The sequence below is a fragment of the Poecile atricapillus genome, chromosome 6 (assembly GCF_030490865.1).
Source record: "Poecile atricapillus isolate bPoeAtr1 chromosome 6, bPoeAtr1.hap1, whole genome shotgun sequence".
In the NCBI taxonomy this organism is placed as follows: Eukaryota; Metazoa; Chordata; class Aves; order Passeriformes; family Paridae; genus Poecile; species Poecile atricapillus.
The window spans coordinates 3,944,777-3,971,855 of NC_081254.1; the positions used below are offsets into that span (position 1 = coordinate 3,944,777).

Sequence of the window (27,079 nt, forward strand, 5' to 3'; positions counted from 1 at the left end):
TGTCAGCTGCAGGTGGCACAGGAAAATCTCTCCTCCAGACATATCAGGAGAAAAGCATTGAAAAGATCAGCTTTTCATTGGTTTTTTGTGGGTTTTTTAATTGTTACCCCGTGTTAATCTCAAGGTATCTGTAATACAGAATACAAATGAAATGCATAGTTTGTTTTCAACTCAGTTTCTACATGCTAGATTTTGGGAAAATCAAGCTAGCAGAGTAAATAAGGCCTCCTCTTGCTCTCAGACACAATACAAGTCCCTCTTCCTTCCAGAATTACCAATCTTGTGGCCCTGGCCTATGATATGGCAGGGAAATGCACTTGATCAGAACACTCATCTCATTAGGTGAGCCACAGCTGGCTCCAGCCTTTGCACAGCCCCAAACCACAATCACAGCAGAACTGGCTCAGTATCAAGGGCTGACAACTAATAGTCAAAATTCAGAACCACGCTGTGTGGTTGCACTGATTGTCTCAGCACCACCAGACTCTCCTGTAGCCGAAATATCTGCTGTATTTTGGGATACAGCACTTAAGAGAGCATCAGGGCACCTCAGTGAAAGCAGCCAAAGAGACAGCGTGGACTGCAAGGAAGAACAAAGGTGAATGAGATAATGGCAGCCAACATCAATATAACTGGAAGATGGAGAGCTCACACAAATTATTCATATGGTCAGTAATAAGAAGGATTCTTCCTCCCTAAGACAGAAATAGAGTGAAAGCTATAAAACTGAGCAAGTAAGAAAGATTAAGGTTTGGAAAGTAAGAGAGAGAAAGGGCAAAGTGTAAAAAGGAAGATGTTGACATCATCATTTTGTCAAGTTCCTTGGTATTTTCTAAACCCCCTCTTACTGGGGTTTTAATAACTTCAGCTCTCACTAAATTTCAAACTTAGCCTTCCTAGTTAGATACACAAACTATACAAAATGAAAAGTAAAGAACCAGCTAAAGATTGTATCAATAAAAACACCTTCCTTTTCTCAAGGTAAACTCATGATCTGTGGAGTCTGGGTTGAGGTTCTGAATATTCAGAGTAGCTAATACTTCAACTGCTGGTTCATTCAGTGTTGTTTATTCTGCTGCTGGTTTATTTCTCTGTAAACAAGCCTGATGAAAAGTAATGAGATTGCCTGTTACAGTACTTAGGGGATATGAAAATTGCCTATTACATTAAAATAATTAGAGAAGAAAATAAGATCATATTAACCGCACTCTACAGAAGCCTACCCAAGGTATGCAAACCCATCCTCTGTGGAACACAAGAAATTCTACTTAGAGCCCACCCATGGCCCAAAAAGTTCAACCATCAACCAAACCAGGAACAATTAGTAAAAATCTGTGCAGATAACTGCAGCTGGTGCTGTAAATGATTGGAGAGTGCACCTGGCAGTGGGGTTCAGTGGGTTTTGCTGGTTATGAGAAATACCTGATTACCATGCACAGACCTTGCTCTCCAAAACACAAAATGTGCCCTTGGGTTTGGGGAAGATTTGCTGCAGGACCAAACCTCAGGCTCTTTAACTGAACAAGGCACCCTGATGTTCAACTAGCCTGGCATGGACAAGTTTAGAACAACTTTTATTCACTGCTTCTTCTACTTTGTGATCCAAGAGGTTTTGATTTAAGGGAGACAGACCTCCCCTAAGCATGAAACAAACCTGGAATGTAAATCCAATTAATTTCTTTGGTTTTCCTCTTAGCATTCTAGAACTTTCAGAGAAGGGGGGTGCAAGGGCCTTTTCCAGGGTCTGTCCACACGAGTTACCAAACATACAAACACACATTACCTACACATGTGGCTTAAACACACCTTCTCTGAGACTTCTCTACAAATTCACTTTTCAAAGGTGTCTTTCTTCATTTTTTATTCTTACAATTCCCTCATATTTTAAGCTGACCTACTGATTGCTCAGGAGAGAATTTTAACTAGGATATAGAATGATGCTCAGGTTCTCCAAGCTGCAACAAACCTTACAAAGACAAAAGACAGCTGGTTGTGTGTTTTTATTAGGCACCACTTGGATTGGAGTCCATAATATATCCAGCATCTAAAGTAAAAGCTTTATCTGTGTTGATTCACTTGTAGTCCCACAAAGGTCAGCACTGCTGTTTTTAAATGATACCTCAGTAATTATGCCTTCAGAGCCTAGCTAATAAACACCAAGTTTTGCATACAAATTAAAAACAAATGAGAAGCCTAAAAAGGTTAGTGCTCAGTTAGATATGGATCCAATTGTAATAACATTGTAAAGTTACTTTAGGATAATGCACACCTCTATTAAATATTATGAGCCATATTTCAAGCAACTGAATTAATTAATTTTTATTTAGTCACACACTCTCATACCTACTTCCTTAATTCACTTTACTACACTAGAACTTGAAGGACTGCTATTAAAAAGAAACAAAAATTCAAATTAATTGTTCAAATTAAAAACAAAACCAAATCAACCAACAAATAAAATCAAGCAAAGAAATCCACACAGACAAATTAAAAAAAAAAAAAAAAAAGGCAAGGAGATGTTTGTCAGGGAGAAGAGTTCTTATAATTTGTTCATTTTTCTAACATCACTAGCAAGCACAAGTGTCTAACTGAAAAAATGGGGGAAAAATGTAATACTTACTCCTTTTTCAGAGCCAAGCATGCAATTAGAGCTAATCAAGACACAAGTTGTTCTCATCTTACAAATGTCACATTCTTTGCAGGAAGGAAAGATCTTAAGCGAATATCACCCTGTTCAACTTTTAGGAAAATTAACAACATGCAAGACAAAATGTCCAGCACCTAGGAAACCATGGCTCATTATGTCTGAGCCTGAACCCCAGTGGACTGAATCAGTGAAATACAAAACCTTTTCCTTCTGCTTTCTCCTCTTCCTTATCATCTTAAAATGAAGAAGAGAGGGTTTAGCAGCTGTTAGCAGCTGTTTGCTCTGGCATTTCAAAAACTGGTGAAGGTGGCTGTCAAAATTAGTATTGCAAACTGCTGAATTTTTTTTTTTTTTTAATTCCTTCTACTTTAAGACATTACAAAAACAAAAAAAATAAATAGAAATAGCCTGGTTGTCCCATGGAACCTATCAGTGGTTAAATGCTCTCTGCACTCTCTTCCAGCTCTCAGAAAACACCAGTTTACTGTTCAAGTGTCCAACATTCAAAGCAAAGCTTCAGAAATTCTGGTCTTTGTTTGTCAAGGTGATTTTTACTTTCTAATGCCATCCTGCCTTTCCTAGGGAATGTGCTGCACCACAAATTACTGAAAAGTCATGTTGAATACTGAACAGAAAAGATTCCTCTTCAGATGGACTGTAATTCTAATCATGCACTCAGTAAAGATATTTTTTAGTATCAATACAAGCCATGGGCATTCAGCCACTGAAACAACTGGAGTTCAGACACAGCAGCTGCTTCAGTAAGAGGTTTTATTTTGTTTTACTGCCTGAGAGACACTGGGTCCTCCTCTTAGAGTGACTCAGTGATGGTTTATGAGTCTGAAGAGGTTTTCAGGTTTCTCACCTGCCCTTTGCTGCCCCACTCAGGGCTTTCCCTGCCAGGGATGTGCCATTTAGCCAGACACAGCAGTGAAGGGAGGGCACAAAAAACCTGGTTGGGTTCAGCTGTGCCTCACAATGTGGGACCCCAAGTTAACCACAGATGAACAGGTTAGAATAGAAAACCTGCCAAAGCCAAGCAGGACCCGTGAAACATTCCACAAATGTGTACCAGAAAAAAAGCAAAGAGTTCCTCAGTACTGAAAATTTGTGCAACATCTGGACAGGTGTGCCCTTTGAAAAGAAAACACAATTCTCCCTCACCAAGAGGGCATCAACATTTGTGTGAAGAACCATTTTGCTGTTCAGTGAAAGCTATTCTTGCTGCCCATACTTTTGGCAGGTTTTCAATTAATTTTCATTATTTTAATAATTTAAATAATTTAAAATAAAATTATTTCAATTAAGCCTGAACTGAGTAGAAGATGAGTTTCAGAGAAGCAAGAAAAAGCCTGGAAAATCTTTGCCTTTGCATTCAATTGATCCATGCCACTGACAAGGAAAACTGGCTGAGCTGCCAGCCATCCCCAGGATGTCTTGTGCCCAAGTTCCCACCAGCTGATCCAACAATGCCCTGTCCTTTACCAGGCTTTCCAAACTCAGCCTTGGAAAGGCTGAAATACACAAAAGAACCACTCAAGAACCGAGCAGTTTGAAGGAAAACTGAGTGGTTGGAGATTCCTGCAGCTTTTTTTCAGCACTTTCAAGGGACAAAAATTCAACCCCAGGCACTCACTGCCTTCCAGTGTGGCCTCCTCACAGGGTATAGAAATTACCACAAAAAGTAACTTCTGCTAGCTCTATCCCCACAGCTGAATTACTTCTTGGTAGGGAAGCCAGAAGGATCTGAACTCCAAATCCAAGACTGTCACAAATTGACTCTTAACAGATTTATCTGCCCCTTTAACAGAAGTTTAAGGATCTCCCTTGTTTCACAGGGCAGTGGTTTAAAGTAAATAAGTGCTTGAAGAGGCAGACAGTGAAAGAAAAGGGACAAGATGATAATCAGACAGGTATTTTCTTTTCATATCTGGCTATCAGACAGCTCTAGGGCATTCCAGAGAGAAATTAAGGGACTTGTTACATGCAAGACCTGCCTAAATCACTTCTATTGCTTCCATCTTTCAGCTCATTTTATTCTCCAGTTTCAGTGTGGTTTTCTTATTTCCATCCCTCCTTTTCATGATCATCTCTTTTCCAGCTCTATTTCTGTCATCTTTGTGGAAAATATTCCATTGCCCTATCGTAATTTCCCATCATAACATTCTCAAGCCACTCCAGATCTGTGCTGTCCCCTTGTGCCTTTCTTTTCCAAGTTTTCATTCTCAGGATTCTGTGGCTGAGTCTTGAAATCGCCCCAAGAGATCTGAACACCCCATGTCCATGAAATCTAACAAAATACCAAAGTCCTTAGGCTGCAAATATTGCCTCTAATTCTAAACACAATGCAATCAGAAAAAAATGCAATTTTGTGTCTTATGAAAGCGCAGCCAAGGTCAAGCAATCAGATCAGAACACAGGCACAGCAGCAGAAGCTTAATAAATTCTGTAAGGCCTTTGCAAGAACCTTTTCCCATCTTTGCTGAGATATTCATCTGGAGCTGTGAGCGTTCCCCTCCCCAGCCAATTCACATCTGTTTGGAAGCAAACACACTTCTGCAGGCTGGAGAAAATAACCCATTTCCTGCAGATCCCTGTAATTGCTACAGAGAGACCAGACCCAAATTATCTGCCTCTTTTTATTTTTAAGAAATAAAAAAAAAAGTAATTTTCTTTTTTTTTTTTAGTCTGTGGTAACTTTTCAACTGCCACTGATGATCAAAAGAGAAATTAAAAATAAAGAAATTAAATAAAATAAATAAAAATCAATATTCCAAACACCAGACTACATTCTTTTCAGGACTGAACAGAATTATTTTTTAAAAAATTCTGATATGCCATACAGTTTTATAAGTAGAAACTTTTAGCTGCACTTTCCATGTAAAGTAAGTCTAGAGCTTTACATTCCTCGACTGAAAAGACAGAGGGTTGTGGGAACTTCCCCCTCACTGCACAGAAATTCAATACTATGAATGAAATTCAGCTTGCAGAAGAGATGCTTGAATAGAAACTGCAATTTTAAGGCTTCTGAAGCGTAAATCTAAGATAAGCTGGGGCATTCTGATGCTCGTCTGAACCTGAACTCCAAACAATATGAAGCTCCCGTGTTGCTGGTGATTAAACACTGCAGTGGGTTTTACTCCAGAACTGCTGTCAGAGATGAGAACTCAGCATTCCAATTGCTGGGATTTTATTAGGTTATTTATTCATTTCAAAGAACAGGAGGTTCTTCATGACTAGAAATTTCATTGAGGCACATCCCCTGAGAAATGAAAGCAGGAAGGAAAGCTGCACAGGAAGATACAAACAGGGATGTTCCCTGTTTAATTGCAATGCCAGGAGGGTTGAGGTCTCCTTCCCCAAGCAGGAGTATCTCACCTGTATTTCCAAGCAGACCACAGGTTCCACAGCCAGTGACAAATTCAAGCCACTCACTTGAAAAGGCACTCAATGAGTGATTAGAGCTGAGGTTAATTACATTCTAAAGATAATTGAAGTTGAATCCCATCTGAATCTTCTCAAATGCATCCAAGTGCACGCACAGCCCTGGCCCTGAGATTGGCAGGGGTGGGCAGGGTTTGGGTGTTGTAATGCAGTTAGGAAAAATGGTATGACCTAAAAAATGTACCCCCGAAAATGTAGAATTTTAAGTTTCTTCTCCTTATCTTGTTCTCCCCAGTTCCCCTTATTGGTTGTGTAAATTCCTCCACCCTTTCCTCCTGCCTTCAAAAAGGAGTGTTCATCCATACCTCTTCCTCTTTCCCTCCTGCCACCTCACCCCAAAGGATCCCAAGAAATCAAGCTGTGGCTGCCATCTCAGCAAAGGGCAAGAGCTCGTTTTTAGGTTCTTCTTTGGGAAGCTAATCTCTCTCCCCTGTGTCCCTGGCTGCTGAGGGGGAGGAGGTGTGGCAGAGCGAGAGGGGACATTAGGAATTATCGCAGAGGGGTACAGAGAGCAGCTCCAGCAGCACTCACTCACTGGGTAACCGCGCCATTCTCCGCTTTGCTCCCGCCGCAGATCCCGCTGTCCATGAACGTGTCGACGTTCCTGGCCTATGACCAGCCCACGCTGAGCTACTGCGGGGTGCACCACGAGCTGCTGGCCCAGCAAGGCTACGAGAGCGGGCGAGACGAGGCTGCGGGCGCGGGGCTGGAGCCAGAGCTGGACCTGAGCACAATCACCACGGCGGCGCGCAGCAAGGAGCACGGCCAGCCGCTGCCCTAGGGACACCCGTGTCCCCAGCCCTCTGCTAATTAAAAGCGAATCACAAAGATTAATTGCTTCCGGTCTACAGTTTGTAATTAGTTCCGTTGTGCAGTATTTTTTTGACTTCAGAGTATGACCCTTGAAGTGAGTCTTTTTCAAAACTCATCCTACCTACCTGTATAAACTGTACAGATGTAATGTATTTTTCATATTGTAAAGTTTCAATTACCGAGAACGACTGGTATGTACAGTACCATAATTTAATTACATCTTCCTTTACGAGCTTCAGTTTCTAAAGCTTCAAATTAACAAAAGTTACTTCTTGTGTTATTAAGTTACTCTGTTTTGTAGGGATCATTTTGTTACTGCTTTTGTGCCCAGACAACTTTAATCTAAAATTCTGTCCTTTGCAGAATATGCACCATTTTTACTGTGTTTAATGTGTAGAATTTTATCTACTGCTTCCAGAGGGAGGGTTTAACTATTCAAACTTCTAGGAAATTCTTGAAAAATATAGCCAAGTTTTCCTAGAAATCAGAATTTTAAAAAAGAAAAAAAAATATTATTCTCCTCAAACTAACCTGTTGCCTTGAAATACAGCCTGATTTTTAAAAACAAAGCTTGGTTATGCAACTATTAGTCAAGGCTGATGATATTTTATTAAGTCTCACTGTTCTGCAAGACAATACAGGGCAGGAGACTTCAACAGGCAGCTATGAGATCTGCTGTGAGAGTCTGCCAAATCAGGCATTTGTATTTCTGCTCAAACACAAATGGGTCCAAACCTGCTTCTGTCTCAGGCAGCTGCTGACAGAACAGTTATTTCTGTTATTAACAGGCAACAGAAACAAGCCCTTGTGCCACTCCTAGAATGCAAAATGCTACTCAAAAGAAACATCCACTTGCTGACAAATGCAGTGATTCGGAACAAATGGTCAAAGTTTGAATCCTTTAACATTATAATAAAGCAAACAGAGAAAAAAACCCCCCAGAATCTTTAAAGAAAAAAAAAATTAATGTAGTGTTAAGTCTTTAACAATTACTACATTGCTTATTTGTCTCTCATTTAATATCTGGATTGAAGCATTCTTATATCCCATTCTTTGGTTTTAAATCTTCCAAACTTCTCAATACTGTATGAGAGTAACTTTTTATACCACTACCCACTACCCTGTAATCATAAAAGATTACAGAAATTAGGAAGACATTCTATCATGCTGACTCTGTGAAAAACAAAATGGGAACACGAGCCTTCCAAAATATAGGAAAAAAAAAGTTTCATATGGTGAAGCAACTTTTTTATAATAAAGAGAAATTATATAACCACAAATCTATTTTTCTGGATCTTTATCCCACCATACTTTCATGTAGCTTCAAAGCAGATGACTGAATTTTAAAATTATAGGGCAACTGTTTGTACAAAACAAGGTGAACAGAATGAAAATTGGCTTCAAAAATTGGTAACTAATCAATCTACATTCAGTGCCTGTTAAGTGGAAACAATGTGTCAAAAGAGAACACATTGTACTGTTTATTTATTAGCACTTAGATTTTGTAACATATTTTGCATAAATTATTTCCTCTCCGAAACATTAACTGTCTTTTTAAGACACTTCTTAAACCTTCACGCTCCAGTTCTGTGTTTCTTCGCTACACTGGTTTTTGAATGTGTGGTCACCTTCAACAGAGCTGGAATTTTCCTACCCAGAGTTTGGAAATAGTTTTGTTAATTGTCCACTGCCAACAAACACGAGGGAGTTGCTCTGGAGCCCGGTGGCTTTGGGGCTGCAGGAGAAAATCACCTGAACCAATCTACAGCAGCTCTTCAGGTTTAATGTTTTGGAGCAGGCCTGAGCTGGAAGGAGCAAATATCACCCTCCCAAAATGTCATTTCAGCTGCTCTTCCTCTGTCCTTCCCGTTCTGTACTTCCACCCCCTGCCCTCAGGTATTTGTGGTGTGTGAACAAGGACCTGGCACTAACTGCAGGGTTCCATGTATTTTATGGAGAACTGTACACCACGAGCGTTCCCAGCGCTGGACACCGGTGACTTCAGACAGGGAAACATGAGAAAGTATTTTCTTATGCAGAGACACAACACGTTTTTGATGTAGCTGCTAAAAGAGGCACAGCTGGGTGAATATTCCCATACACACCAACATTTCCCCTTTTCCTCAGTGATACATCAAAAACTCCCAGTTCCAGACCCAGATGTCACAGGAGAAAGGGTAGAAGCAGAGTCACAGAACTGGCCCCTCACAGATTCCTCATGCTCTCACAGTCACTTCCCAGGCATCTGAAGCTCCAGGCTCTCTGCAAGCCCAGCAGGCCACTCCAGCTCTGCAGGATGGATCCAGCATCCCAGGGCCCAGAGCAGCAGGGGGTGTGTGCTCACCCCACTCCCAGACTGTTAAAACACACCTTTCTCTAAGAATTCAGTGCACACCCTTTTTTTTATAGCCTGAAACGTGTTATCAGCAAGATGGATGTCTTCAAGAAAGCCAGATGGCAGGTAAGTACCTTCTCTAAAAGATCCTCACCATGAAAAATCCTAAAAGGTTTGGCTACCCCAGACCCAGAGTGACTCCTGAACCCTGACCTGTGTACCTCTGCTTGCTGACAGGCCGTGCCCAGCTGTGCTCAGATTCTGCCTGCACAGGACCACAAAATGCTCTCAGTCCATGGGCAAACCAAAAATTTTTAATGGAGTTAATAAAGCTCCAGCCTTGCAGCCAAGCTGGCAAGAAGAAAGGAGTCTGTGGATTCCAGTGCTTAATAAAAGGTTTTACACTTTGGTGTAGCCTTTGTAGCCTTTCCCTTTGCAGTAAGAGCCACACGCCAGGAATGGAGGGAGCCAGCAGCACCCAGCTCTGTCTCAGCTGAGTGGCCATACCCTGGTAGCTCCTTTTACCAAAAAAAAGGCTGGGGAAAGTCATCAAGCTTGAAAAATACAGGCTGAGAGACAATATAACCTCTAGCAATAAAAAACCCCAGACAATTTTTACAGTAAGCCTAGGTCCAAGCAATTCCCACCATCATCCATCAGTGGATCACGCTTGTACGTGGCTCAAACACCCATTAGCAAAGCAAGCCCAAGCATCTGACTGGAGGTCCTGTCTAGGGAAGGGGGTGTAGAGAAAGATTAATGATTAATTTGACAAATTTCTGCATGTATCTCAAGACAGTAAATTTAAAAAAAAAATACATTCATCTATACAAGAAAGCAAATGAGTGCTTCAATTAAAAAGTTATGAAAATTTGCAGTACAAACTATTCTCAAGGGATCTGAGAGCTATCACTAACATAAACCCCCCCCAAAATATATGCAGTTTTCAGACACACATCGTAAATATCACACTTCTTTTGGCAGCACACAACACATGGAAAATGCCAGCCTCAGAATCTGTGTACCAGGCTTGCTCTACTCAGAGTCCCTCCATTTCTCTCTTTCTCTCTCAAGGCATGTTTTATCTCTTATTATTTCCAATCCTCAGACTGGACACGAGAACAGAAGTTGTGTAAAAACCGTAACATGAAGGCTAAAAAAGCCAAAACTGAAGTGCAAGGGCAACACCATGACCTGAGTGATAAGCCAGGATTCTGGTGTCACTGACCTGTAACAAATTCTGGATATTGTCTGCAAAGATGGGGAATGTAATTAATGCCATGATCATCTACAGTGTCACACGCCAGCAGCTGGATTTGGTTCCCAGCTGGGGTAGCAGAAATGGTGAAAAGGCACAGCTTTACTCATATCCTGCAGCCTGATCCTCCTCTCTTGAGGGAAAGATCGTTCTGCTCCACACTTTTTGCACAGGTCCCAGGGGCTGGGGCTTCCTAGAGGCAAATTTAACCCATAAAGGCTGAGTATAATAATGGCTCCACTCAGGCACATCACAGGAATACCTGTCTTGATAGGATATTTGTGGCTGGGTTCTTTTCCCCTTGGACTGAGACTGATGAGAGGGAGGCAGTTTTCTCCTGTTCAGACTCGGTTGTTTATTCTTTTATCTACATTACATATATACAAAGCACAAGGAGCTACGTGCACTAAGATAGAAAGGTGCAAAATGGCCAGCAAAGATCTTCTTCAACGTTTCTTATATGCCCATTTACCCAATTAACAGATGCCAACTAAATTATTTTTCTTAGTGACCCAATGGCCCAACACCTGAGTGCTGCACTGCAACATTCTTTATCCAATCACCTAAAACCTACCTACCACCCAAAAACCTCTAGAAGAAGAAGATGAAGGAAGTAGGACAAGAGACAACACCCTGAAACCTCCATCTTGTCTTCTGCTCTCTAAACTACTTTAAACTCCAAACTTTAACTTTTTCACCCAGTGACTTAAGAAAACTCTCTAATTTACACTCACACTTTTAGTTTTTCTATTTAACTTCAGCAGTTGTTTTCAGGGTGTGATGTGAAATTCAGTGTTTTCTTGGATATCAGAGATAAGGGCACACTCTCTGTGCCTCTGACTCCAGCAAACACCCAGCCTTGACAGCCTGCCTGGCACAGCAGCTGAGACATTGAACCCAAAGAATCCAGACCAAAGCACAGAGCTGGTTTCCCTGGGAAGCCCCCAGAGATCCCAGCTCTCTGCAGATCAGGGACCTGCTGAGCCAAACCCCAGTCCCTCTCTGAAGTGCACACAGCTTCCTCGAAGCCACAGCCCGTGCTAACATTTACAGCTGCTGCAGCAAGGACGTCTACTTCAACAAGAAAAGCTGCCTCTTCCTGTTCTGGCAGCAAGGAATGATTTCCATTTTCAACACAGAACTAGGTGTAATTTTCAACCAGGACTATGGTGTAATTAATAATGACACACTGCCAACTTCCAGGGAGCATGATTAACATCCACTCGGTCACCTGGAGGGCAGATCTCATCCAAAACCCTGAGATTTCTCTTAGGGAGGGTGGGGGAGTGCCTATCTTACAATCCAGATTCAGCTAACCAGAAAGGAGAAATACTTTTTCCCAGCTTTCTCAAATCCATCACAATAGCAAACAAACAATAGAAGTACAGCAAACATTTTTCAGCACAGAAGGATCCTTATGAAGCTCTAATAGGTACAAGTTTGACCATAATGATCCATACTTAAAAGCAGATGTTTCTTAAATTCCTCAAAAAAATTCTAACATTTGAGGGAATTAATAGCTCTATTAAAAAATAACAAGGTCAGGTTCCATTTTATTGTTCTACCTAATTACAGAACCTGATTAATTTCAGTTATAAAGTTTCAGAATAAGGTGAACATAATCAGAGATCATGATTAATGTTATTCTAACGAGCTCCCAAGAAATTAACATTTTAGCACTACAACTTTGCCAAGAATTTTTATGTAAGCTGAAGTGCGGCGTGTGCAAGTGTGAAAATCCCACATGGCACCGAGCTTCTGTTCTACTCCATCACCATCAATTTGGTATGTAAATGACCTGCTCTGAGAGCTGCCTCGTTAGGTGGCAACCACAAATGAGCTGGTGACACACAGCTCAGCACCCCCAGCCCTGTGACAGTAAAGCTCCCATACATCCTGACAGGGGACACTTCTGAGTGCCACCACAGCAGATGTAACACTAATAATGTACAAATGAGCAGTAATTAGTGTAGCTTTGGATTAACAGTACTGTGTGATGATTACCTTATTAATTGCTCTAGGTCAGCTGACACGAACAGGATGGATGATCTCCTAATAAACACCTAATAAACACCAGAATTCAGTGTGCACTCACACAGGAGTATGTTCCTTCCAGCTTTCAGAGACAGTATTTCCCACTTTGCATTCCCTAAGAAACAGACTTTTAAGGTGGATGCATTTCAGCAATAGTTCTATCTACAGTCTAATCATAAAATGAAATGTATTTCAAAGCCCAATAATTTAAACATTGTTATACACTAATTCTGTGTTTCTTAGAGAACAAAACCTCATCAACTTTTGCTGAGAATACTCATTAAAAGAAAATGATGTGTCTCCACAGCACTGTGCACTTCAATAATTTCAGTAGTTTTATACAAGAGTGTGTCATAAATGAGGCATGGAAAGTCATTAACTGAACAATTCATATTGAATCGTTTGTTGTAATTTATGCTTTCAAAAGAAATAATGAAAGTGATTTATTTTTCTAGTAACGATGATGCACCTCCCTTTTATGTCTGGCTGTTGGTAACTTCATTATTAAAGAACCTGTAAACTTGCACAATTAGTCCAGCCTCCACTGCCCAAAAGCCTAATTCTTATTGTCAAGAAAGGAAAAAATACAGCTAATAATGGTGTATCTGAATATGTAAATAGCATTTGTGAACAAGATTTATTTTTCTCTTCTGCTTCAGCACTACCTAGACAGTTCATGCTTGTCTTTGCTTTCTCAGCCTTGCTCTTTCTCCAAAGCCTGGCTGTGACAATGGAGGCTGCCAGCAGTAAAAGAGAACTCTTCAGATCCTGGAGGGAAATTCCTCTCAGGTATCCACCTCCAGAGCTCAGCAGCTTTGCTGCCAGCCAAGCACATGCTGAAGCTTGTCTGACTCCTTCCCTTCATCGCTAGCTCTTGCAAATATACATTCATAAATACAACAATGCTAGAATATGCTAATAAAAATCAACCTTTTCTTTTTTTTACATTCTAGCACTACACAAGGTGATGTAAAGTTTTGGTTTTTTTATAATCTCTTTGCAGAAATTATAAAAATCTCTAAAAACTAAAAACACAGCTAAAGCCGTGAAGAGATATGACTAACAACTGTCATGAGCTGCCCTAATCCCACCTTTATTGAGTGATTAGAACAGAAACTCTAGAAGTTTCTGGAAAGAATGACCAGGATGCTGTGCCCATCTCAAGGCAAACCCAGCTGTACAGGTGTGTCCTGCTGGGCACGAGCAGGAGCGGGCAGGGAAGGAAGGTGAGGGGGAGAGGGGACTGAGCCTCTCTCCCTGTGAGATACCCGAGCAAAAGGGCCCTGCTGTGCCCAGGGAGCTGCCCTCGTGTGCCAAGGCTCCTGGCACAGCCCTCCAGGAATTCCTGGCACCCAGGGATGTTCTGTGCCCTGAGTGGCTGCCAGGGGAAGCCTCTCCAGGGACAGGGATGCCAGCATGGTCTTTACACTGTGAAAAACGACATTCACTTTCCTGGTCAGTTTTAAAAGGCTTAATAAAAAAGACAATATGAGCCAAAGACAATAAAGCAAAGGGTTAAAATGGCCAGGTGCCTGGCTCTCTGATAAGAGCACACCTGGTGCTTTGGAAACACCCTTTATAAACCATTTCCTGATGATTATTCATAGACCTTTATGCATATTCAAGCTTTTCTATTAACTTACATTTTCCAGAAACTGTTTAACATAGCCACTTCTCGGGTCCAGCTTTTTGGAGCATGTGTGTTTCTTGGCCTGTGGGTTTAATCCTCTTCTTATCACCTTCTAATCTGGGCCTTGGCTCCTTCTTTCCACACACAGTGAGTATTGATAGCAGCAGGGTCCCCATCATCATTCACTGCACTTATCCTAACTGAGCAGACAGTTCAAACATCCTATACAGACTATTTACAGCAAAGCAAATTTAACATTATGCACACAGCATCCATCTTAATACCTGCCAAAAGCCAGTATTATACCATGGATCTATAACAACAGCAATCTTGCACCTCACGTGTAACATATGTTGAGAAATAAATAAAAACTGGATTGGTCCTTCTCAAGGTGTTTCCCTAACTCCTTCAGTCTCTGGGGAGCACAGTATCTACATCAATGGAGTGGAATTTGTGAGCCTGAGCGGGAACAAACACCGAGAAAATTTGCTTTGTAATCCCATCTCCCACCTGGCTTCATCCCTCCAACGCTGCCTTCTTCCTGAAACCTTCTAACACTTCTTTGTTTCTCCAAAGAGCTCCCTGAATCTACAGAGTCTCACTGAAGATCCCTGGATCCCAAAGGGGCAGGAAGAGCTGCCTTGTCCTGTGCTGCAGAATGAATCTCGTGGTTCAAACGTGAGGAGCTGCCAGCCTTGGCATTCCTTCACTCCTTTCTTCCCTACCTGCCTGCATTTTGCCTCAGCAATTTTGAGGCTCTGCCTTTACTTTAGCCAAGAATTAAATTAAATTTAAATTAAATAAATTAAATCTAAAAATTCAAATTAAATAAATTTAAAAATGTAAATTAAATTTAAATTAAAATACCCACCAAAATAAAGAATCGATTTCAGATAATCGATACTCTTAAGTTACATTCTAAGATTCCTTCCTGTAATATGCAAGTATCTTACTACAGACCAAAAATATTCTCTGAAAAAATTTTTTTTTGCTTGCCAGAAATAAGCATTAATGATCCATTTTGAGAGTTTGTGTCTAAGTTTTTCTTTTACAAAATAAGGAGGGAGGAGGGGAATTTATGCAGGAGCAGTGTTAATGCCACAGAAATACAAAAGTTACCAAAAAAACCTCACATTGCTATCTAAAACTCGAAGATTTAAATGCAGAAATAATTCACTATTACTCCTGAGAGAGGATGTAAAGAAAAGGGCTATAAATACCACAGATGCAACTAAGTGATGCTGCAGGAACAAAAAAAAATGTCGTTTCAAAATTTGTATGGACCTCGAAGAGAAGATGTTTAAGGCTGGCTTTTAAAAGGAGGTACAGGCTAATAAAGCACAACATAAAGCAGAGGATGAGAAGGGTTAAATTGAAGACTGGACTGGATATACACAGACAAAGCTGAGGATGGGATCCACCTTTCCCAAAGTAAAAACCACTTCCATTTTCTTTAGCACCAAGTGTCTCCTGCACGTGGCAGTGATCAGTAGGATCTGAATGTAACCCACTACCAGGGATAAAAAATTGGCCTTACATGAACTAAAAGTACCCAGAACTAAAAGATTCCAGAAAAAAAAAGCAGACAGACATCTACAAAACTGCTCAGGGAGGCAAGTAAATATAATGAGGCTCTAATAGATCTGTATTAGACCCTCAATCGAGTGCTTTTATGTTAAAAATAACATTGCTAATGGCCTCTTTCACCTAAGAGGACTTCGGAGAAAACAAGGGAAATGGAAAAGCAAATCAAAGGCAGAATTATTAATAAATAATAATACATGTAAAGGCACCAAAGTATTGCTCATATGAGTATTAATTCAATTAGATGGGGCTGCAAAGACATACAATGCTGCCCATCAAGAGCTGATCGCTGCTCTGCTTCAGTGGTGTGTTTTGCCATCAGCATCACAGTCTGCTGGACTCTCAGATAATAAAGGTAACCTTGGGAAAAGATTTCAAAAATAAGAAAGCATCATAAAGAGAAAATCTTTACCACAGCTATTGCAGCATCAGTGGTTAACTAAGCTGAAAGAGCAGGAGCTGTGTCTGAATGAAGGGGTTCAATAAGGAAGGGTCAGCAGTGAAGCAAGAGGGGAACCCTTGGGAACCTCACTCTCACTGCTCCCCCAAAGCTGCATGTCCACTGGAGCTGTCCAAACAGAAACCAGCATCTCACTGGAAAACACCTGCAGCAACAACACCCAAGAAGGAGAACAAACTCATTCTAGCTAAACAGCAGAAGGGATGGATGTGTAAAATGGAAAGAAAGGAGGGAAACCACAGAGATGCAGATGGAACAGGAAGATCCCGACGATTCGGTGAAGAAAGACTTGACAAAACCATAACTGCTCATGGTGGTAATGGATTAAGGCAAGGAAGGGAACAGCAAGGAATGAAAATGAGAGGGCACAAACCCAGTTACTCCTTACACTGGGGCAGGGGAGGGAACACAATCTGCACCCAAGGGGCTGCACTTCACCTGCCAGGGCTGTAAAAGCGGGTGTTTGTTCCACCAGGACAGCACAGTGACAGCCAGCACCATTCCAGCTGCTGCCATCACTTCAGCTTGGATACCTCCTTCTGTCTGGACACCTCAAGGCAGATCCAGTATTTTCCTTCCTTCTAAAAAAGCTTAGAATTTGCAGCAAAAACTTGCAAAAAAATTAGGTTTAAAAAAATGCTTTTTCTGCCTCCAGTAAAAGCGCACCAAACTCCATAAAATATTCTGCTCCCAAAATTTTTATAAAAATAACAGCTTTGCAATCAGATAGATGTGATTTAAGGATAATGAAGCAGGTTTTATGGGCTGCAGAATATTATAAATCTTTTTCTGATTTCTTTCAGGGTAGAGGGAAAAGGGGAATTGTTGAAGGAAAAGATGATAGATCACATCTGCCTGTGGGTAATAAGGCTTCCTGTAAGGAGAAATGGCATTTTCTGAATAATTACATACAGTCTGAGGCCAAAAGGGACAGAGTCTAGTCCTGGTCAGGAATTCAGCTGCCAGAAAATACTTGTAAAAAATGGGTGAGGAAAATAGGATGAATTCTCCCTGGTTATCAACAGTTTTTCTTTTGCTGATTTGTTCAGCTTCAACACTAGGGTCAAACTATAATTTCTTCTTTCTGCTTTGCAGAAATTTTTCCATTTTGCATCATAAACGTCAGCAGAAACACCAAAATCACAGCACCATTCAAAAAAAGACAAAAAGGGGAGATATAACCAGGAATTTAACAAACAATTTTTGTTGAAACAGTATTTTAGCAAAAATAATTTTTCAAATTAAGTTTGTAAGATGCTACAATAAACCAGAGTCTCAGGCAATATAGGCAAAACCAAAAAAGAACAGCATGAAATATTCAGTACAGACTGAATATAAACACTCTTTAGAAAGTAGTAAGAACCCCAAGAGCTGAGCTGAACTCCTTGAAAACCAGGTGATGCTCTGGCTCCATTAAAGGCAGTTGTGTTTGGCCACTGGCTTTAGAGGATTTGATATTCTCAAGTATTAGGATTTTTGCCCTTGTAAAAAGGGATTTTTTTTACAGGAGGTAATTGAGAGTCAGCACCAGAGATAAGCATGAGAGCTTTATGCAGCACAGCTGGACACAGCCCAACACACTGGCTGCTCTCAGAATTAAATGCTCACCTGAGGCTTTTCCAGGTATTCCCTGGACTCAATGAATATTCCCCTCTTTCCCCACAGTCTCCTCCAAGAGAGAGCAGTCCCCAGCTTAGGAGGCTCCAGAAGTTTCTCTCAGATGAGCATTTTCAGCTGTTCCCAATGAAAATGCCTTCTGCCTTCCTCCCAAAAAGCTCCACCTGAGCAAGGGTCAGAGCAGCCAACAAGGAAATTAAGTGACCTTTCTCCCTGCCTCTAAACCAAAATATAATGCACTGGAACATTCAGTAAAGAGTAAAGAATTTAATAACAAAAATTATGCTATCGATCACACCATCCCAGAACATCAAAAGTCACATTTTATATCACAGTTCATAGATCAAAAGCACCAGAATAACTTATATTTTTCTTCTTTGTAGTTTCAAGAACTTCAGGCTATTTTCTAGGTTGCCGTATGTCTGACTTCAGCACAAGCTAACGAGATATTGAGTGAGAAATCATTAGCAGCTGGTCAAGTAAAACCACTCCATCAATCATTTTCATTTCCTTAATGTCAACAATTCTAATTTCAACTCTGGAAAAAAGTTGTGTTTTAAACTGTGAAATATATCACATAGAACAGTGACATTTGATAGCATGCTTTTAGATTCTCAAGTTTATTGTGAAAAAGTCAGTTCAACACACAATGAAGTCATTCTTCCTTTATAACCACCAAACCCAATTCTAAGGAGGAAAAAAAGCTGCTTCATCTAGATCAGGCAAACAAACTATCACCTATTCCAGAATAAATCTGTAGGAATCCAGAAATGGAGAGACATTTCTCTCTCTGTCCTAGTCTCCAAAAAGGTATTAATCCCATTTGTCATTGACAGAAAGGCTTCCAAATATCCCTGAGTAAATCAGGATTTATAAAAAATTAAGTAGAAAGTAGTAGAATGTTTAGGATATCACTGAAGTGAAAATAGAGATTTTAGAGGGTTTAATACATGGAGTAAAGATGGAGGAAAAAGGGTGTAAGTTCTTAGCTCTCCTTCTTCCTTCTTCTCCAGGATTCTGCAGTTTTTACAAGCACAAAGAGTGATTGGTTGAAAGTCAGTGACAGTTTTAATTATGTAAGTAGGTATAGAAAACTCATTTGTTAGTTTATAAAAACAATACACCTGTCTATTGTTAATTGGGTAAAAATGGATATAAAGATGAAACAGCCCCTGGTTCGGGGCCATTTTGTGCCTTCAGAGCCAAAGTGAGGCAGGTTATGGTGAATTGAACTTGTGCAGAAAGTCTGCAGAGACCTGCCAAGTTCTGTGATAACATCCTAATAAACAGGAGAAACAAGATCCCAATGAGCTTTGGAGTTTCCTTCAGTCCCAGAGAACTGAGATAAACGGAGCTCCCATGGAGGAGTATCCCAAAGGAGCTCAGCTGAGAGGAGCTGAGAAATCCAGCAGTGAAGAGAAGTACAGAAGAATCAAAGAGAGAAAAAACAAATTTAAAAAGTTATAGAAATCCATCATTTTGTATCAAGCATCAAGTATACAAAAGTGAAAAACATGTCAGTATGAGAGAACAGCTCACACATTACGTTACACAAATGCACTTTGCTTGCTAAAGTTATAATCTTGTAGAGCAAAATTCCTATTTTCTATTTCTTGTACTTAAATTCCAGTTTATGAACAGATTATAGGATGCAAAATGGTTAGGCAGATCCTGAAATATTAAATTCAGATAAATCTCTCTAATGTGGTTATAAATTTGTCAGGATACAAAACCTCCTGCTGATACGATAAGCTGAATCATTGTGAAATGTACTATTTTCATGCAAATAGATCATGAGAAAATAAACTCCTAGCATGCCTACAACTATTAATAGTTTCTTTTATTAACCAGCTTTCCCCAGCTGCTTGAACACAAAATTGTAGAAAGGCCAGATTATTATCTGTAGATGGCCTGGAAATTTAAAAGCCCCACCAAATTTCACTCTGGCTTTGATCAGTGCAATGAAAAAGCATTCACTGTCACAAACCTACACAAATCTGTGGAAAAAACCAATTTATCGTAATAAAACTTCCCAAGTTACACAGATTCAGTTAAATCAGCTGCTTCCTACTCTTTATAAGTTCTGAAATCCTTGCTTGGTTTTGTTCCTCTAATCAATCCTTGTTATTCTTAAGCTGTGATGGCCAAAATTTCCCACTGAGCTGAGCCCTGCTGAGGGTTCATTTCATTTCTGATTTTCGTATGGCATTGGGAGCTGTAGAGCAGCACCAGTTAAGCCACAAATGATGCATTTTTATTTATGCAGTGAACTTCTTCCCAAGGGTCATTGTTTGCACTTATTTCAATTGCAGATTTTAGACCATTTCTCCAAACAAAAACAAAACAAAGAAAAATAAAATAAAATAAAAATTAAAAAAAATTGAAAATAAAATTAAAAATAAAATTAAATATAAAATATAAAAATAAATAAAATTTAAAAATAAAAAATAAATAGAATAAAAATAGAAATATTAAAAAATGTTTAAAATTAAAAAGTTAAAAATTAAAAAATGAAAATTAAAAAATAAGAATAAAAATTAGAAATAAAATAACTAAATAATAAAATTAAAATTAAATTATACCATACAATAAAATTAAAATAAAACACAAACTAAAAAACTAAAAATAAAAAAATAAAATATATAAAATAAATAGAAAAGAAAAATAAAAATAAGAAGAATAAAGAAAAATGAAAAAAGAAAAAGAAAAAAGAAAAAAGATTAAAAAATAAAAAAGAAAAAGAAAAAGAAAAAGAAAAAAGAGAAAAGAGAAAAGAAAAAATAAATTAAAAAAATTAAAAAATAAAGTTTTTATTGACCTATAAAATCCTTTGAAGTTGCACCAGGGTAGCATGATTCAAATTCTCCATTACTTCCACTCTTCATTCCCTAAGCCATTTATTTACTTCTATTTCATTTATTACTAATGAAAATACACCACAAATGTGGGTCCCAGGCCAGTCCTTGCAGAATCACACTTCATTAAACTATCCCAAACTGACCTGCCATGGATTAAATACCAATTCCCAAGGACCATTGTTTTAAGTGACCTCTATTTTCCCTCATTATCCAGTAACTGTGCTCAGCACCACCTTCTTATCCTGAGCATTTTTTAGGAAATGAATCCATAAGGATTTCCTGCTGCTCTTCACAGTTATCCAAGTTACAGGGACTGACCTATAAATTCCCTAGATAAAGGAATTTATCTAGGGAATTTATCTTTATCTATTATTCCCTAGATAAAGGGAATTTATCTGTGAAGATAAATGTTGCTCTTTTGTTACCTGGAAATACTCATTCCTCACAGATTTTTACAATCAAGGCCAATGGTTCACAAACTCCTTTCTTAAATATTCCTGAAGACTTTCTGGCACGTACTCACCTTGCTTTATTGACTGCATTAATTTTTCCCACCTATTTACAGGAAGCCTGAAGCAGGTAGGACAGAGTATTTCTGAATTCCTGTCCCACATTTAGAAAGGTCTTTACTTTCCCTCCTATTATTTCCTTCTCAGTTACTTCCAGTTATACACAGACTCTTCACTACAAGAATAAGCTAGAGGGCAAAAAAAATAAAACTTCCTTCCTTGATTAATGGACAAAACAAAAATCTAATTCCTCCTGGTCATTTTTTCAGCCTCCCTATTTTACTTCAGCTGTAATAGCTATTTAGGTCTGTAATAGTACTTGACCAGATCTGCATCTGAATAAATGCCACACAAATAATTGTAATATCTGACCTTTGCCAATAGCATTTCATCCAGACATGGAATGAGAAAAAGAGGCCTTACTGTTTGCTTATAATTCTATCAATCATTTAAAATGGCATTGACAATGCTACAGACTAACCAGAAAACAGCAAGAACTGAAGCACAACATCAGAAATCAGGATTACAGCTGAAGATTCTCCAGAGGAGTCTTTCTTATATTAAATCCTGCCAATTTATCAAAAGCAGAATCTTCCATGGAAACAGAGAAAGCACAACAGATCTTCTGACAAAACACAGGCATATGCTCTGCCAGCTCTGAAAGACAGCCTTGGGAGCAAACTCTGAAAGCTTCAGATCTGCTGTTCCCAGGCTTTCTGGGGAGAACTTGGAGGTACCAGTCCTTGAGCACTCTTGCTCTACAAAATCTCCACTCTTAGAGCTGGGAGAGGCAGGTGTTGCCCGATCCGAAGAAAACACAAACAACCGAAGTCGTTTATGCGGTGCTTTATTGAGGGCCCGGGAGCCTGTGGACAAGCGTCCAAAGACAGAGCCCCATTCCACAGAAAAATCACAGGGTTTTTATATATTTTCTACATGATTTCTTCATCATCACAATTTCTTAATTTCTTTCACTACTTGGTACGATTATCTCTTTAACCTTTAAATTCTGCCAACAGGTACATTCCTTAGATTATCTCCTAGTTACACTGCTTACATTGCAATATCTGCTATACAGTTCATCTGCAGGTTACATGCGGCCTACCAAGCCTTAGCATAACTACTACTAATGTCAACTAATGCTAACTGTTAACGTTTGCTACTATCTTAATAATACAGTTTATTGAATCAAATGGCAACACAGGTGCTGCCAGGATCACAAGAAGCGAGGAGCCGAAGAGCCTCGGGCCCTGGCAGCATTCCCTGGGCTGTGTTGGGATTTCCATGCTCACTCTCATGCAGCAGCATTCTGCTTTCCCCTTGGGATCCAGGCTGAGTCTCCATCCCGAGGATCTGGGCAGCTGCTCCCCAGCTCCTGAGGAGAGGACAGGTCAGAAGGTGCTCAGTGGCTGTCAGCATCACCTCCTGCATTTCATTTCCCAGCCTTGCTGCAATGAACAGTTGCAAGGTTGCACACAGGAGGTGCCTGACAGACACCAAAAGATTATTGGGCCTCCTGTTTTTCAAATTAGAAACAAGTTTTTCTGATTACTCCAAAGCTGATAAATAAAGGCTCCATTTCCCTGCCAGCTGTAGGACACATGTGAAATGTGAAACATTTAAATGATGACACAGCATTCCACATTTCCTTTACCTGTTCACACCCCTTTCATTCACTTTCTACAGGAACTTTGCAAATTTTTCCCCTATTTCACTTCCTTATTCCTGCCAACAACAGACTGGAAACAGCAGTGTAGAACCAAAAGTGTTCTGTGCACCTGCTCTCTCCTGTGGGCACTGTCCACAATGCCCATGCACTGTCAGTAAATAATACACATTAAAAAGGCATTTTTAAATGAAAAAAAAATACCAATCAAGTGATTTACCTTGTTTTGTTTTCCATTAACTGCTGCCAGGGTATATGTAATTATTACATGTAATTTATTTACATGGAATAAAAAATTATTATTATTCTTCATTTCTCCTGCAATGAGCTGAATATATTCAAGAAAATGAAAGGATGAATTCCTTTACCACTTATCTTTTTTTACAGACTGATAATTCCTCCCGTACAATATCAGGGTTTAGAAAAAATTAGGAACATCATTACTTGATAGAAAAGATAATCCTAGATTATTCCTGAGTGCAGCTCCTAGTCAAGTAGCTGACTTATCATTTCTTTCCATCTTTGTATCAATTTTCATTGTTTTTAATCCTGATAATGGAACAATGGTTAAAGACAATTAGAATGACCTAAGATAGCAAGGATTTTCCAGTAAATATAGCAATTAGGATCATTTATTTAATGTATTCTACTAAGCACCACAGCTGTCTGATTTAAATCATTTATTTTCTCTGCATACTCAAGGAAAATGTGCCAGTTGGCAACTCAGGCTTAGAAAACAACCATGAGAAGAAGTTCTTGAGAAGAGGTGATCTTGAAAGGACTAAAGCACATCTTTTTTATTAATATCAAGGGGGGATGGTTCAATTGTTTACTTTGCCAGCCTTCTGATCATACACATTGGGCACAAATGCAATTATACAAAATTATATCCTTTTTATTTTACTTAATTAAGGAAAGAAGAGTAGCATGTCAGGAACAACAAACAACAACTGGAAATGAATTCACTAAAAAAGAAGTTAAAATAAAAGGGAAGTGCCAATAAATGCTGTTTGTGACCAAAACCAAAGATTTCTTGTTGGTTTTTTTTTTTTTTTTTAATAGATTTGTTTTGGTTTTCTTTTCAGAAAAAAGATGGAAATGTGGAATTGGGGTTTAGATCTTCAAATTCCTGATCTCCTTTAAGTCATTCTTTTAAGATCAGGCTGAAGAATTAATAAGCATGAATTACAATTTTTCTGCAATATGATACAGCACTGATTTCATGAAAAGTGACCATGAACTATTTATTTGACATAAAACCCCATTATTAATTCTTCATAAAAAAAGATCAGAGAAGCTGGGAGAGAAATGAAGTCCAAAAGTCAGCTGACAGCTCTGCAGGTATCTCCATTTCTATCGAAGAGAAGTCATTTTTGGTACTATAAATTAACTATAAATTAACAAGTGCAGCATCTGACAGGGTGCTGGCACACAATATCCTAAATCCAAGTAATTACAGGAAAAACATTTGGCTTTAGCCATGCAGTAGACCTCAACTTAGGGAGAGCTTTTAATCAACCACTTCCCAAGTGGCTTCTACAAAGTATTTTTTTATAGAGAGGATTCATTACAACAGAATTTAACACACCTACTACTCTTCTTTCATCATCTGAAAATTACCAGAGATTATTAAAACTAAATAAACTTTCCTTTTAGTACTTTATGTCATTTCTTGTCCTGGCTTCATACCTGAATATCTTTCAATCTTCCATTAGTAAATAATGGGATTTACTGTACATTAAAAGGAGCTGGCAGGGTCACCCAGGACGTTGCACAAACACTGGAATTTATTCAAATGTTTAGCATCAGACTCCACAGATTGAAAACAGCAGCGATGTCTGGGCATTATCCACTGCTTAAAGCAGAGTCAGCTCCAGGCAGCTGGGTTTGGGTTTTGGATGGGCCTACAACACCAACATTCTATAAAGAGTTCCCTGAACTATCCAATTGTGATTGGTCTTTTTAATTAGAACTGCTACAGAAACAAAAAGTAACTTCCAACCTGAAAAGAATGGAATCGAGAAATTTGGACAACAGGAATCAGCTGTATTACACCAGAGGATAAAAACAAAAATAAATGCATCTGAAACAGCAGATTTCAGTAGCATCCCCAGAAAAATCTTATGTAGTAACAACCATTTTCAATAAACCCTAAAAACAGGAGAATTCTTGTAAACTAAACAGCCAGGTAGATGCTTTGTTAACAAATACTTGATTATTTTTAATGCTTGTTCACTACCATAATCAAGGATTTATTTTATCTTGGGGAGAGCAAATGCTGCTTTATTGAAGGCTTCTTGAAAAAAAAAAATTAGCCTTCAGCAACTCAGTATATTTTCAGTGCTGCCAGGTACACCAAATACAAATTACTGACTCTGGTAGTGAATCATCCTCCACAGAGCCACTGGTGCTCCTCATGCTACGTTACCCCAGTGCAAGGCTCAAGTTCAGATCTGATTAATCCTGAAATAGCTCAGCTCACAATGGTTCAACAGGATCAGGGCTAAAGGAGAGAAAAACTTTCATTATCCTTCTCCAGCTCCCGTGCAGAGATCCCAGATTACTGCAGAGGCTGCAAAAGCATCTATAATCAGGTACATTTAACTGCAGATTATTTTTCAGCTGTAAATCTATTTGGGGAATTCACCAGACTACTTCTGTCTTTTAAGTACACTTAAGATCCTCCTCCTTAACAATTCATATCTAATTTCCCCATAAAACAAAATGTTCACTGAAAGTTAGCATTTAGAAAAATAATTTTCAATTACACATACAGCATACAAAAAGGAAGAAAATCCTCTGTAGGAGTGTTCAAAGTCAACTCAATCATCCACTCAGACAATGTGAACACCAGAATCATGAAAACAACATATTTTCTTGCATAAATGCCAGCGTAATATACAATATGGGCATAGCAATTTTACTGGACTACATCCTTTTCTGAAAAACATAATACTCAATAAAGTCATTAAAAAAAAAGCCACGAATAAGAAAAGTACTGAGTGACACTTCCCACCCACACACAGAAATTCTTCTAGCTCACATTTTGACAAACCTCAATTTCAAACTTCTCTGGAACACCAGTTTTCTTAAGACATTTGAGTACGAAGAGGACAGTAAAGTAAGAGCATTCAAATCCACTCTTTTGGTAAAAAGGCAGGAATACAAGTGATTTTTATTTCTTCAGAAATGAAATAAAGGATTTAAAAACAAGGATTTCAGCAAGTCAGTTATTTCAAACCCTTCCATGAATAAGCAACAGCCATTCTGCCCTTAAAGGTTTTAACAACCAATCTCTTCAAACACCCTGTCAGTCCAGCCCACCAGGTTTGGGCCCAGTTCTTCAGAGAGCAGCTCCACAGAACTTTGCAAGGTACAGATTTGTAAAAGAAAGTGGAAATAACCACAAAGGACAAGGCCATGATTCCCATTTTTCCCTCCTCAGGTGTCACTGGTAACCCAGGAAAGCGTTAAAAATCTTCATCAGGAAACTGAAGTACAAGTAATGTTAAGTTGAGGAATCAGGATGCTTGAGGCATCTGTACATGCTTGTACTCTCTCCAAGAGTAGGAATGGCAATAAAATACCACAAAAACCATTATCAGTCACAGTCTCCACACCCAGACAGTGGGTCAGACCTTGAGTTTTGTTGAAGAGTGCTCAATACAGAGATAGAGCAAAGCATTAGCGCCCCACAGCAATCAAATTTGAGAGTTGAGACAAAGAGTGAGGCCCAGAACTACACCACCAATAAATAAAACCTGCTGGTTTTTCATCCCCTTTCTGGTTTTGGATTGGCAATGCTCAGGTTCCAGTTTGTGAACAGGCAGATCTGAAATCTAGAGAGACACAACAGCCCAAGTCCCAGCTACCCACAGTGTCCCACAGCCGGCCCTTCCCCATGGCTACAGCAGGCTCTGCACTGCCCACCCTCTCCTTAAGGGCTCAGCCCCTGGCCCAGGCACCCCTCTGCTTTCAGGGACCTTCATCTCACCCTCACAGCACTTCAGCTCATGTTCTCAGGCCTAAACAGGTCTCACAGCCAGCAGCTGTGGCCATGATCTGCTGGTGAAAGACAAGCCTTGAGGGAAGCCTGTTCTGTAAATCTCCAGGAGCTGCATCCCCAGCGAGGTTCAGGTATGCCCTACACACAGCACAGAGCAAAGCTGACCATTCCTGAGCTCTGCCACAGAGCACACGACATTCCTGCTCAGCCTCACTCCC

At 39.5% G+C, this 27,079-nt stretch overlaps 2 protein-coding genes across 4 annotated transcripts in view; one reads left to right on the forward strand and one right to left on the reverse strand.

Moving 5' to 3' along the window:
- The window catches only part of LRRTM3 (leucine rich repeat transmembrane neuronal 3), a 75,132-nt gene extending 68,136 nt beyond the window's left edge, over positions 1 to 6,996 (forward strand). For both annotated transcript variants that reach the window (XM_058841824.1, XM_058841823.1), the window contains one exon: positions 6,666 to 6,996. In XM_058841824.1, the coding sequence (XP_058697807.1) occupies positions 6,666 to 6,872 (207 nt within the window). In that variant the 3' untranslated portion in view covers positions 6,873 to 6,996. The remainder of the gene's footprint in view (positions 1 to 6,665) is intronic.
- CTNNA3 (catenin alpha 3) overlaps positions 1 to 27,079 on the reverse strand; it is a 397,084-nt gene that overhangs the window by 283,977 nt on the left and 86,028 nt on the right. The window lies entirely within an intron of this gene.